The 13,416-nt window shown below is 39.6% G+C and overlaps 1 protein-coding gene across 4 annotated transcripts in view; it reads left to right on the plus strand.

Moving 5' to 3' along the window:
* Nucleotides 1-13,416, plus strand: part of MYRFL (myelin regulatory factor-like) — a 109,291-nt gene that overhangs the window by 28,506 nt on the left and 67,369 nt on the right. Inside the window, exons 1-6 of one of the 4 annotated variants that reach the window (XM_023520785.1) lie at nucleotides 52-152; nucleotides 5,031-5,114; nucleotides 5,306-5,373; nucleotides 5,468-5,711; nucleotides 6,512-6,603; nucleotides 11,538-11,688. In XM_023520785.1, coding sequence (XP_023376553.1) covers nucleotides 5,340-5,373; nucleotides 5,468-5,711; nucleotides 6,512-6,603; nucleotides 11,538-11,688 — 521 coding nt within the window. In that variant the 5' untranslated portion in view covers nucleotides 52-152; nucleotides 5,031-5,114; nucleotides 5,306-5,339. Of the gene's footprint in view, nucleotides 1-10; nucleotides 153-5,030; nucleotides 5,115-5,305; nucleotides 5,374-5,467; nucleotides 5,712-6,511; nucleotides 6,604-11,537; nucleotides 11,689-13,416 lie in introns of those variants that run through there. The other 3 variants (XM_023520794.1, XM_023520783.1, XM_023520779.1) reach the window with 3 other exon arrangements.

Genomic DNA, 13,416 nt, shown 5'->3' on the forward strand with positions numbered 1-13,416 from the left:
GTGCATTTCCTTATTGCCTGTTCCTGGGGTGAGTCGTTCCCATGCCTTCACTCGTGGTACTCCGCTGCTGCCGTGTCACTCTAGTGGGAAGAGAAAGACAATGGCATACAGTATAAAGTCATTCATTGAGATGAAAGAAAAACAAGTGTAAGGTAAGGGTGAAATTCAGAAAGTGAGGGATAGAGGAAGGCTACTGATCTGGATTGGGTGGTCAGGAAAGCTCTCTCTTGATATAAGAATTATATAAATATATATATTTCACAACAAATCTATTTCTTACATAATGCGAAAAGCGGTAATTCATATATATGAAGTACCACCTCTGTACCAGGCACGGTGCGGAGTTGAGCTGACTGTGCAATAGAACTTTAGAGAAGAGGCAGTTGTTGTGTGAAGGCACTGGGGGAGTCATTGAAAAAAATGTGATTAGACTGTTGGATTTTGAGGAGTCCCAGCTGAGTATTCACATGAAGCCCATGTCTTGGTACTGTAACTGTCCTGTACAGCGCCTAATAGAGTCGTGAGCACGTACTAGGCACTTGATGAATACTTGCTCAAGCCTGGTTGCAATCTGAAAGAAATACTGGTTGCTTTGGGGGCAGCATGCAGATGTCATGGAAATATGTACGACCTCAACCAGCTGCGGGGTAAAGTCTATTTTACACCCTCTCTTCGTTCGCATGCATTCAGCCTCCAGGAGGCTGCATTTCTCCATTCATCTTTCAAAATTCAGAACAAGTTGTGTGTCTGAGACAAAGGGGTTTAAAGGGCGAATTATCCTATTTTTTATCAGCAGCTAAGAATCTTTCAATTTTTACAACTTCCTCCTACAGAAGCTAGAGACAGAGATAGCTCTTCAAGAAGTGACCAGTGGTGTCTGTCGCTTCCTAGGCCTACTTCATGGAAATCCCTTCAGCTTAGTAGAGAAATTCAGAAGAGGAAGTCCAGAAACAGTCTTAGGTGCGTTGCTGAGGTTCCTGACCCTGTGTGTGAGTAGGGAGGAGTTAGCAGCTTAGAAACAGTCCCAAGCAACAGTGTTTTTCTTGAAGTTAATCATTGCCCTAGTTTTAACAATTTACTTAGTTTTAAAAAATAATTTGCTTAGTGGTCAAAGTTGCTATCATGAATTCTTCTCTCAAATTCTCTGAAAAGAACTGCAAAATTTCTCTCAATATATTAAAATGCATCAAGCATGGAATGCAATGAAATAAAGGAGAAGCTGAGATGGGTTTTGGAAGGGAGACTAAATTTTAAGGAAAGCATTTGAAATTTTTAAGTGTTCATTTTAAAACTACCAACACTTATTGCGGTCATTTAACACAGGGAACCTGTGGTTCTCCACAAAGGAATAGAGCATGCAGTCCTCTTTATAATAGGCCATGCCATATTTCTTGAGTAAACTGATAATTATGATTTTTTTAGTTTTTATTAACATTATTGAATTCAGTGGAACTGATAATGTGAAGGTAACTTAACAACTGCCTAGACTCTTGAATGTGGAATTATGAGATCACAAAGTCAATTACCAAATTTAATTTGCAGATTTATAAGAGTAATATAAGGGCAGAATTTAAGAAGTCAAATGGTACCATATACACATATGGCTTATAATGAAAACCAGCAAACCTCTGCCCTACTCCTCCCCATTTACCTTAATTTGGCTCTTCCAGATGCAGATACTTTTAGATATTTCTACCACGTTTTATCTAAATGATGTTTTCATATTGCTGTTCTTGCTCTACACAGTTTAAGAACTTAATATCATCTACATAAAATGTAGAAACCTTCAACTGCATAATTCCATTAAAACCCTATTCCCATCCTGTATGCTATAGTTGTCATAAGTACTACAACTACATACATTATAAACTCTGCAAGATAATGTTATAATTTTTGCTTCCTACAGTGCTGTGTATTTTAAAGACATTAAGAGAAAAAGTAATTTGCTTTCAGATATATATCAGTTTTTTAATTCTCTGCATTCCTTCCTAAAGTTATTTCCCTTTAGCCTGAATAATATCTTTAATATTTATTATACATTTTTAACATTTATTTTATCTGTCTATTCATGGATTCTCTTAAAATTTTTTATCTGAAAATGTCTTTATTTTGCTTTCATTTTTGAAGGATAAATTGTTACTTTTGATTTTCTCTAGTACTTTAAAGATACTGTTGCACTATCTTCTCGCCTCTGATATTTTGATGAGAAGTCACTGATCATTGGAATCACTACTATCTTATATGTAATGTGTTGTTTTAATCTAGCTACTTTTGAGAATTTCTTTTAATTTTTGGTTTACAGCTATTTGACTTTGATGACCTGGGTGTGGTTTTTCCTATCTCTACATTGCTTAAAATTTGCTGAGCCTCTTGAACCTATAAAATTTATATCTTTTACCAAATTTGAGAAGTTTTTGCCCATTATTTCTTTATTCTTCTGCTCCATTTTCCCCTGCAGGTTCACAAACACCTCTTTATCTCCTTCTTTTTAAATTTTTTTTTCTCTGTTCTTTAGATTGGATGATATCGATTGCTCTATCTATATTCAAGTTTTTCCGTTATGCTACCAGTGATTTAAATTTTTTTTGAATTTTCATATCTAAAATTGTTTTCGATTCTAGAATTTCTATTTAGTTCTTTTTTAAAAAAAAAAGTTTCTATCTTTGCTGAGATGTTGTATTTCTTAAATTTTTGCAAACACATTTTCTTCTACTCTATTAAGCTTAGTTATAATAGCTGCTTTAAAATCCTTGTTTGCTAATCCAGTTTTTGGATCATCTCTGGATTACTGTCCATTGATTGTTCTTTTCCTTGAAGCTAGGCTATATATTTTTATTTTTTTGTTGAGTAATTTTTTGTTGTTGTCATTATGAATTGTGTATTTACGGATAACATTCTTTTAGGAATTTTCTTAGTTTATTCATCACGTTGGAGTTAGTAACCAAAAGATGCTTATTCCTACTGAGTTATTGAGGAATTCTTAATTGTATCATGGACAGTGTGACTGTCTGGATTCTTATATATTCCTCTGAAGAGTATACATACTTTGACTTATTTGTAAAAGCTACCTCTTGCAGTAACTCAAAGTTCAGTTCAGTCCTTTTTTCTTTGGTTAGGCTATGTGTAGGCTGCCCCACACAGGGAGGGCTCAGGAGTCAGCTAGACACTTAGGCAGAGTTTATACATAGAATCCAGGGTTTCTTCTCTCTCAATCTCTCCTTCCCACGGTTCCCCTTTCACTTTTAGCATCTGTGTTTGCCCAATACTCTGTTCTCTGGTTCCTTAGGATAGAAAGAATGTAGGGTTCTATTGGCATTTTAGCTGTTCTATGATTCTGCCTTCAACCAGCCCTAAGGTTAAAAGCTGTAAATATGTAGCTGAACTTATTCCATTAACTTTGTCCAAGGTAATGTTTCAGTGTCCCTCCAGAATCTTCTTGCTTTTGTCCACTTTCCAATGTTTTGGGGTAGATTAAAAAATTTCCCCCAGAGTTCACAGTTTTTATCTGTGGGAGGGTCAGATCTGGTAGGAACTTGCTAGTCATATTGGAAGCACAAGGGCTTTTTGTGACTCTTACATTCCTTATTTATATAGTTGTTTGGTGTCTGTCTTCAATATCAAAGGCTTTCTGAAACCGTCTGTTCCTTTGTTGTTCGTTCCTGTTTAAGATGTTCTGTGTGTGTGTCAGCCATTCTTCTCCAAGGATGAGTTTCATTCTGGAGCGATCAGGCAGGGACTGGCCTTTTCCTTGGGTATTTTCAAAATATCATTTATCCCCTCCTGAGCACATTCTATTTTTCTGGGGAACAACCTTCTGATTTCTTACTGTGGGATATCTGCTTGGATGCCTACAAAGCTGAGTTGAAGAAAGGTCTCACGGTTCAGTGTTCAGGCTTTAATTAATCTTTCCATTTTTATCCCAGAAGCTCCGAAATCTCCTTGAATCCATTTCTCTAGAGAGTAAGACTTTCTAGCTTTTTCTGGGGTGATGGGGTAGTTGCTTGGCTGAAAAAACATTCAATCAATCTTTTTGTTTTCAGCCCCACCTTACCCCTGAATTCAGAGGCTCCCGGTGACTCTAATTCTTGGGCTTTTCTGGAGTTGTATTTGAATCGGATAACTCCTCGTTGGCTCCTACATCCCCTCCATTGTCTCCAGGAAGCCTTCTTTTTGCTTTGTCCATTCTGTTCATTCAGTTACCATCCATCCTGCTTCCATCTGTACCAATGTCATTGAAGTATGGTCAAGTGTGGTCTCTGCTCATGTGTTCTATGTCCTTTTGTGTTTGTGCCTCTTTATTCCTTTACTTTCATTTGAGTGGGGTTTTTGGAGGAAGGCAAATGTATGTTCCCTCTTCTCTCATTAATAAGAAGTGAATAGATTATAAAGGATCAATTTAAGAAGAAAACAAAACTTTTCTTGTAAATAATAAAAATAGACTTTTTATTGTACAAGGTTGAAATCTTAATCAACCAAAAACAAACAAGCAAACAAACAAACAAAACCACAATAGCTTACTCTCCAGCAAGAGAACCAAGTAGATGGTGATGGTGCTTATGTATGACTTAGAATCACAGAGTTTCTGAACCTTGGAGACTTGTAGGTTTTTTGGAACTGAAGTTTTCACACTTTATTAGTGATGGCATTCATTTCTTAAAATGAAATTTTACTTGCATGTCAATATATAAAACAGAAAAAAAAGTTATGATTCCCCTCTCCCCCAGACATTAAAATAATTATTTTATAAAACCCGTAAGCTCCTTCTAAGAACTTTGAGATTACCCAGAGCACAGATGGAAAATCATTGCTTTAATGGTAACATTTTACATTATCTTAGCCCAAACAGTATGTACAACCATCTCTCTGGTATAAATGCTTTGAGAATGTTAAAAAGCAATAATGATATCAATTAAAGTTTACAGAGCGCTCACTATGTTTGAGGCATTATGTTATGGGCTTTAATATAGTATCTCATTTTATTCTCACAATGATGCTATGAGGAAGATGTAATGATTATTCCCATTTTGTAGGTGAGGAAACCAAGGCCTGGAAAGGCTAAGTACTTGTTCACGGAGACACAGCTAGGAAGTGGAAGAGCTGGGACTCTAACCCAGGTCTGTCTGACTCAAGCCCACTCATTTAACACAGGCTACTGGGTATGGTCTGGTGGGCTTTGGCCCCCTGGAGCACTTGGAACCATCCCTGGGGATGCTGCTGGACACTGAGTGCTGCCTCCCTTTTGTGACAAAAATATAATGATGGAATAGGTTTCAACAAAAAAGCAACGCATGTCTCTAATTTTCAGGCAACGCCAGCTCCCGGGTACCCCACCCTACTCTATGTCGGACTCTTGCTGTTCTCCACAGGTCAAAGGTGAGTGCCCTCCGCCTCCCGCACTTCGTGCACCGCTCCTCTTCTTGAACTTTGGTGAGGAGGAGAGGCCCTTCTCACCTGTGTGTTCCCCCAGGTACATGCTGCCCGACTTTGAGGACTCCAGCTCCTTTTCTCCACTCTGCTGCTGCACCTGGGACACTGCCGGCGCACCCGCCACAGAGGTGGTCTGAAATGAGCGACTCTGGCCTTATCCACAGCGGCTCTCACAACTGCTACCCAAGTACCAGTCATCCTGCGACCGCCCTTGACCAATCCGTGTCTTCCCACCTGGGGATAAATTGTTCTTACCATCAGCAGCCTCGGTGCCACAGCCCTGGGTAAAGAGCAAGATATTTAGTTATGAAAGACCTCAGAGCAGCCAGCCCCCGGTAGTGCGTGTAGAAATGAACAGTAGCATCCTCTCCAGCAGATGGCAGTGTTGAGACATATATCAGACATGGCCAGGCCCCGTGCTCTTGGCTTTAAACCATCTTTTAATTAATAACCCACTAAACCCAATGTCCTCTTTCAATAAAAAGCTAAAGTGTCAGAAATGTGTAGGGAGGTTCTGAGTGATGGAGAAAGCAGTTTGCAAGTGCAACCTTAGCTAGAGTACTCAAAGGAATTTGTGAATGAGCTTTCAGAAAAATATTTGTCAATTAAACATTCCTAATCTTCTTTTGTCCTTCCTTCCCCATTTTCTCCCTTTCCTTCTTTCCTTTCGACCTAGAGGATGGCAAAAAGAGTAAAGTCCATTGAAAATTGTGGTAAAATTCCATGTGAAAAAAAATTCAGACGTAAAATGTATGCCTATATTTTAAGTTTGTATCTCTTCTGTCTCATTGAGTCCTCTGCCTTTGAAAATGTTGTCAGTTTACTTTTCAAATAGGTGACTCCCAAGTCAACTGGATAGAGGAAACAGAAATTTCAGACCAGTAGGGCTCATAGAATAGGGGCTTGCTCTGTTCTCTCCACAAATGGACCTGGTTTCGCAGACTAGCAAGACTCAAGGAACCTTAACTAATAAGAATTAGATTTAGAAAGGCAGAGAGCAGAGACCTGAGAAATTAAATCTGATTTACTGTAACATGGAGTACAAAGAAGAACCCTAACCTGCATTTTGGTTTCTTGATTTTAGAGCCTCGTTGCCACCCACGAAGAAGAGAAAGCGCACACAGGCACTGGAGGACTCTGGGGACTGTCAGATGTGGGCCCACCACGCCAGCCCAAGTGAGCCCACCCGGGCCTGTCACTGCCCTGCCCATTCGTTCAGGGGTTTTTACCAGCCTTGGAGCAGCCCTACAAAACAAATTTATGTTCTTTCTCATCGCAGGGCAGCGATTGGCTCTTGGAGTTTATTTCTTCCCTCTTGACATATGTTTCACGCAGTCTTAGGTGGGATGGTACAGGAGCTCCCAGGAAGAGATGCCGTTCACTCTCTCTGGTGGAGATAAAACACTAGTCCTTTCAGTTTCAGAGGCAGTGTGTCTCAGAGGACCCGGGCTCCAGGCCTGCTGGTATGCTCATTGCTTTGTTCGGTGCCATCCTTCTCCAGTTCAGTGTGCACACAAATAACAGGGGGGTTTTGGTAGATTCTGATTCAGTAAGCCTGAGGTTAGGTCTGAGATCCTGCCTCCCTAACAAGCTCCCAGGTGATGGATGTGCCTGACTCACGGAAGGTACTCAGAATAGTAGGACTTTAGAGGATTTCCACCATGGAGCAGGAAGGTAGAAAGTTCAGCTTCCGTAGCACTTATTTCAAATTAGCAGGTTACCAGTAGATCTTTGAAATTTTGGAAAATCATTTTAGAAGTCTTTTAGCACAATCATCTCATGCCCAAGTGGTCAGCCTGCCTTGTTCTTTGTCTTAAACAACATTATGTTTTGAGCTTAGAGACCTGATCAAGCTGAGAACAAAGCGGGTTTTTTGAGTCAGAAAACGTGAACTTCACAATTTTTAGAGTAAATGCCATGGCACTTCCTAGGGAAAAGGATAATACTCCACACCAATTCTATTAGCCACTGTAAATAATCAGATTGTAGGGAGTGTGAAATGCGCTCCAAAATCAGGGTACCAAGTCATATTTCTTTTATTCGCAAGCATTAGCTTGGCAAGAAGTCCAAGATTTCCCTCTTGGGGCTCCCCCTCCCACTTTTTTTCCCCAAACTTCAGAGGTTTATACTACCCTGAAAGGAGATGCTTATGGCTTTCTCACCTGCTTGTGTTGATGCTTCTGTCTGTCACAGCCACATGATAAGAGCTGGTCCTTTCAGGGACATCAGGCCTCAGCTCCAGCATGGTTGTAGTGGTCTTTCGGTGGACAATGACTTCAGCCAAGTCCTATGTGTCATCATCTCATGAAAGTGCTGTGGCTGAACTGTGCTGGGCATCCAGTCCTTGTATAAACCAAACCTCTTACTGTCTTCTTTTCTTTTACGTGGGTCCATTATGGCCAGCAGTTGCTTGGTTTTCTTATTTGACCCGAAAAACACAAAATGCTAACTAAAGCCCGCTTTCTGGATAATACGGAGCTCTCCATACACCTCCCTGGGAAAGGTTATTCTAATTTCTTCAGGGATCTTTGCATCCAGCCTCTTTCTGATCCTCAAATACAAAAGACTGAGTAAATTTCTAGCCAGATGAGAGAACCATCTGTTCACTCTCCCACAGATGCACCAGCTCACCGAGAGTGTTGGGCAAGTCACCCAAACCTTCCAAGAGTTTCCTCATCCAACCAGATTGCCGCTCAAATCATTCTGGCCATTGCAGAATTAAGCTCCATCCTGTGATGATTTTCTGCTGCCTTCACATTTCTGCTTCTCTCCTCTGTTATGTTTTCTCAAGAAATCATCAGTGTAGCATGAAGGGAAAAAGAAAGTTTGAATCCCATCTCTTCCATTTAACAGCTGTGACACTAGGCAAGTTATTTCAGGTCTTTGAACCCCAGTTTCTACATTTGTTGAATGAGATTAAGAATTCTTTCCTCATAACCATTTTATAAATCTGTTTGGCTATATCTACTAAAACATATCCTAAGACCCAGTGATTCCAATTCTAAGAATATACCTAACAGAAATGTGTACATATGCCACTAAAAGACACACACAAAAATATTCATAGCAGCATTGCTCATAAAAACCACAAGCTGAAAATAACCCAAAATGTTCATCAAGGGTGGGATAAATTGTTATATACTTATATAATGGAGTACTATAAAGCAATGAAAATGAATAAACAACTGCCATTTGCAACAACGAGTGAAACTCATACATATATATAAAATATGGGCAAAAGAAGCCAACGTGTAAGATTATGTATCATCTTATTCCATTTCTACAAATACCTCTGTGGTGTTAGATTTCAGAATAGTGATTATGCTTGGGCAGAAGAAAGTAGTAACTGGAAGAGGGCAGGAGGGTGTCTTCAAGAGTGCTGGAAGTGTCCTATTTTTAGTTACCCAGTATAATTTGTTTTATTAAAAAGTATCAAACTGTGTACTAGTGATCTATGCACTCTTCTTCACGTATATTATACTTCAATAAAGACAGTTTATTGAAAAAAAGGGATCATCACCTTGGAGATGAGTTAAGGAGTTGATGAGAAACTATGTCAAGTGTCTAGGACAGCGCCTGCAGTACAGAAAACACACAGGAATAGTAGATATTATTATTAGTATTAATGATAATAAGCCCCAGGATGGGCTCAGGCTTGTGCCTGGAATTTTGGTGTGGGTTTGTGGTCCCAGATTCTCATCCCTGGGGTTCACCAGCTGATAGCCGACTCCCAGAGAAGCCACCACTACGTCAGTCCTGTTGGAGTGGCTGCCCCAATACTCTTGCTGCTATGATGGTAAGGGTGAGATATGCCATTATCCCTGAGGACAGTGTCCTCTGCTCACTGCCCACCTTTCCTACCAGCACCTAGAGGAGTGGAGCTGGCCTTTGGTTGCTTCCTCTGGCACCTTGCCCTTGCCACCATGCTTGAGTGGGAAAGGGCCTGAGTCAGCTGGTATTCACTCAGGCACTGGGGTTAGTTATTTCACGTCAGACAGTGTTACTATGGAGGCCGAGAGCAAAAGAATTTGCCAAGGCTTCTTGAGAATAGCCGAGTCACCTGAGCTCAGACAAGTACATGTGATAATCACATCATTGTTTAAACTCTTACTGGTGGCAGACAGTGTGCTAAGCACTTACAGACCTTACTCAATGAACCCCTTCAACAATAGCGGGAGGTGTCATATTGTCACTCTCATTTTGCAGATGAAGAAACTCACGCCCAGAGACCCTAAACCATTTTCTGAAGATTGTATTGCCATCAAATGTAGAGTTGTGATTCAAATTCATTTCTATCTGATTCCAAACCTCAAGCTCTTGAACTTTCTTTACTTTCTCTTTATTGGAGGAAAGAGGAAGGAAAGAGGGAAAAACTAGTTCCTCCATTTCTCTGAACTTGGAATGAGCAGGAGAATGATAGAAAGGTTTTGTTTTTGTTTTTCAAATATTTAAGCCCAGGTAACTCTGGGAGGAATGAGGGCACAAAAAGCCTTGCATCGCCAACATCCTGTATTCTTAGCTGGGGAAAAGTTTCTCAGGATTTCGAGGAATTGTTCCCAAATCCACACTTACAAAAACCAAAAGAGTAGATGTTTCGCTTCAGTGACATGTAATAGTGATAATCCAAGAAAAACCCATATTCTGTGGCATTTGGGATCAAAAACAACTTGCAGCAGCTCTGTTATTCGTTTATTTTAGGAAGTCCTCGGTGAAAGTGTAAAACAAGGAAGTTAGATGAGCGAAAGAAAACCCAGCCACACTCCCTGCATTTTTCTAAGCTGTGAGCCACGTGCACATTCTGTAGGAGCTAATGTCATCTTTCTGCGTATTTGTACAGCCTGCACTTGATCTCGTGAACACCCCCCGTTTCCTTTCCTGATGTCAAACATGAGCGATAGTAGAGGAGTTAAAAAGAAAAGGGAAACAGCTAACATACCAAATTAATTTACATAAAAATTATCTGCGGTTGAAATGTACAGTTTAGAGGCATACTCAAATTAAAGCAAACAACTTGCAAGGGTTATGCAAAAAATAGTAGCTTGCACCTGTGAAATTGCAGTTAGTTGACCATTTTTGACATACAAAAGTAGCATTTTCATGTCGTTAATGCTACATGCTAGTGAGATATTTTCTGTCACTTTATCTTGGTGTCAGCTTCTGAAAGTGCTCTTGCTTGTATTGTTAGTGTCTCTGCCTGTGTAATGTTGCAAATTGGGCAGGACACCTGTTTTAATTTCTGTTTTGCAGTTAAGACACTAAGTGAATAAATAACTCATCTAGGTTCAAAAAGCTAGTTGAGCCACAGCTTGGTGCTACAAAGGACCTGTAACAAATTATATTGGTTTCAATTAACAAAAACAAACAAAAGATAAAAGCCAAAACCTCAAAGTGCCTTAAGCAACAAACAAACAAACAAACAAACAAGCAAGCAAGCAAAACAGAACCGGAGGAATTTATTGGCTCTTGTAACCCGAGAGTTTAGGATTGGATCCCAGAGCTCACATCGTGTTACAGGACTGGGTGCCCTTCATTCTCAGCTGTGCCTTCTGCTCTGCTGGCTTCTTCCGATATAGACTTTTCCCTCATGTCCCAAAATGATGCCAACAGCTCTTGAGGGTATAGCTCACAGGTTCGGACCTCATGGAAAAGAGTCAGCATCTTTGAACCCGCATTTCCTGAAATGCTGAGAGCCACTCCGCTTGGACTGGATTAGGCTACGCGTCTACCTGACACATTATTGATGCAGATAGCGAATGCTTTACTTTGGCTGAACAAGCCTGGGTCCCGTACCCTCCTTGGGCTGGGAGTGGACTTCACTGGAACCACACAGAACAGAAGTGAGGAGATGCTATGCAGGAAGCAGCGTAGATAGATCCTGAAGGCAACGTTTCCAACAAGTGCCCACCGTGGCACCTTAGAGATCACTGACCTCAAGCTGCTCTTTCTAGATGAGGAAACAAGGCTAGCCACATGCCTTCTGGCTGCCAACCCATTTCACTTTCCATATTGTCGATCTGCCTCCTACATGGCTTATTAGCTCCATGCAGCTGTCTGTGAGTCAAGGAAAAACAGCCTTGGGGAAAGGCTCTAATGCAAACATTTCTTTGCAGTGACAAGTGAGAGTCACAGCAGCCAAGTGCAAGACCACAACATTGGGAGACAGAACGTGACGCCTGCGGTCCAGTGCTCCCCGGCTCTGAAGTGGCAGCCGTACCAAAGTGTTCCTTGGCACAGTTTATTAAACAGTCATTACGAAAAACTGTAAGTGGCCTGAGGAACTCCTTGAGGTGGGCTGGAGAGTAAGGGGAGAAAGGTATTGCTCTCTCTCAAGACTCTCTCTCTCAAGCATGGGGACTTCGGTGCCACCCTTGATCAAATGGGATGGGTCAGTGAGAAAGCATGTCTTACTCTGGATGTTTTGCATTCTAACTAATGAATAGCTGGAACATGGGTTTCTGGCCTTCAGGAATCCAGACTTGTAAGTCTCAATTGTTGTAATTTACTCACGAAACAACGGAGGGAGAGGCAATCTTTCTGAGATCACGTGCCTAGTTTAAACTAAAAGCCAGAAAATGAAGATTTCCCAGATCCCTAACATTTTATCCTGCAGTTAATTTAAAATTCCAGAGAGTACATTTTTAGCTAGTGACACCTTCCTCTTTTAATATCTGTGCTGCAAATCAGTATTGTGAAGTTCATTTTCAATATATCTTGCAGCAATCACAGTCATTGGTGGTTTCATATTCAGAGACTGAAATCAAACCATACAAAATATTCTAAAACTGGAAAAGATTCATCCTATTCTTATGACATTATAGTTTCAAAAAAACAAGTGGACTTATGCATTATTGCTCTTAAACATTCTTTAAGCTTTTTCTTTATTCCTTAGGGTATAATTTACCCACTTAAGTCTTCTAGAATTTTCATTCATTATAAATAATGCCTTCTTGAAACACTAGAAAATATCAGTGATGAAAGAATAGGATTTTAAAGTAATAAATATAATACGAAAGAGAAATGACCTACAAACTTGAGGGCCTTCCTGGTATTTTCTAAATTCAAATATAACTTCTTTAAGAGCAAAGCTTATTGCTAGGACTTTAATGTTAGATGAACTAGAAGGAAGAAATCTTTTCCTTAAAACAAAATCTAAGGAGTTAAACAGATTTTGGGAATTGGTGTGTTTAATAGGAGGCAGAAAGAAACAAATTGCTAATTGTATCATTGCAATGTCACAACTTTGTGTCTTTGCCACTGTGTATACTTAGAAAAAGAAAGGAAGAGCCCATAGGTCTTGGTTTTGAATCTTTCCTTCATTTGATTATCTTTGAGGGAGTGTTCCACATTCTATCCTAAATATGAGAGTCAAGATATGAAACTGTCACACCCACACAGTATTTTAGTGGATATCTTTAATGCTTCCTAGTCTCTATGTATCTGAGTTAATCGAGTTTTCTAGGTAACCGTTATCTCTCTTCTTACTTGAATAGATTTTTTTTTTTAAGTTTATTTTAACGCCAGTCTATGCTCCACTGATCTGGAAAAATAAGAACACAAATGGTATCAATTCAAAGGTGTAGAGGTAGATTTATTTTGAAGCCATAATTCACTTTTCTTAAGCAAAAAGGAAGGCAATATGCATCTGAATTAGAATTCAAGACCTCTTGATTTTACTACTGATATCATTGAGACAAAATCACTTGTCACTTCTTAGATTATTATGTTCAATTTATTATAAAAACATTGTTTTCCTAAATTACCTAAAAGTAGTAACGTTAGGGGATTGAAAATTTATCAGATTTTTTTTCTGAATGATATTTAAAACCTGTGTTAAAAAGAGCTTTTGAAAAGCCAATTTAGTTGGCTTTGTAATTAACTTCTGATATCAAAAACAGAATTGCTATTTTTAGGTAAATAGATATCTATAACCAGAGACGGGTATTTGAGATTCAGAATAATCTTCAACAGTGTACTTGTTTTGGTTCTTTC

This window comes from Pteropus vampyrus, unplaced genomic scaffold (genome assembly GCF_000151845.1).
Source record: "Pteropus vampyrus isolate Shadow unplaced genomic scaffold, Pvam_2.0 Scaffold9, whole genome shotgun sequence".
In the NCBI taxonomy this organism is placed as follows: Eukaryota; Metazoa; Chordata; class Mammalia; order Chiroptera; family Pteropodidae; genus Pteropus; species Pteropus vampyrus.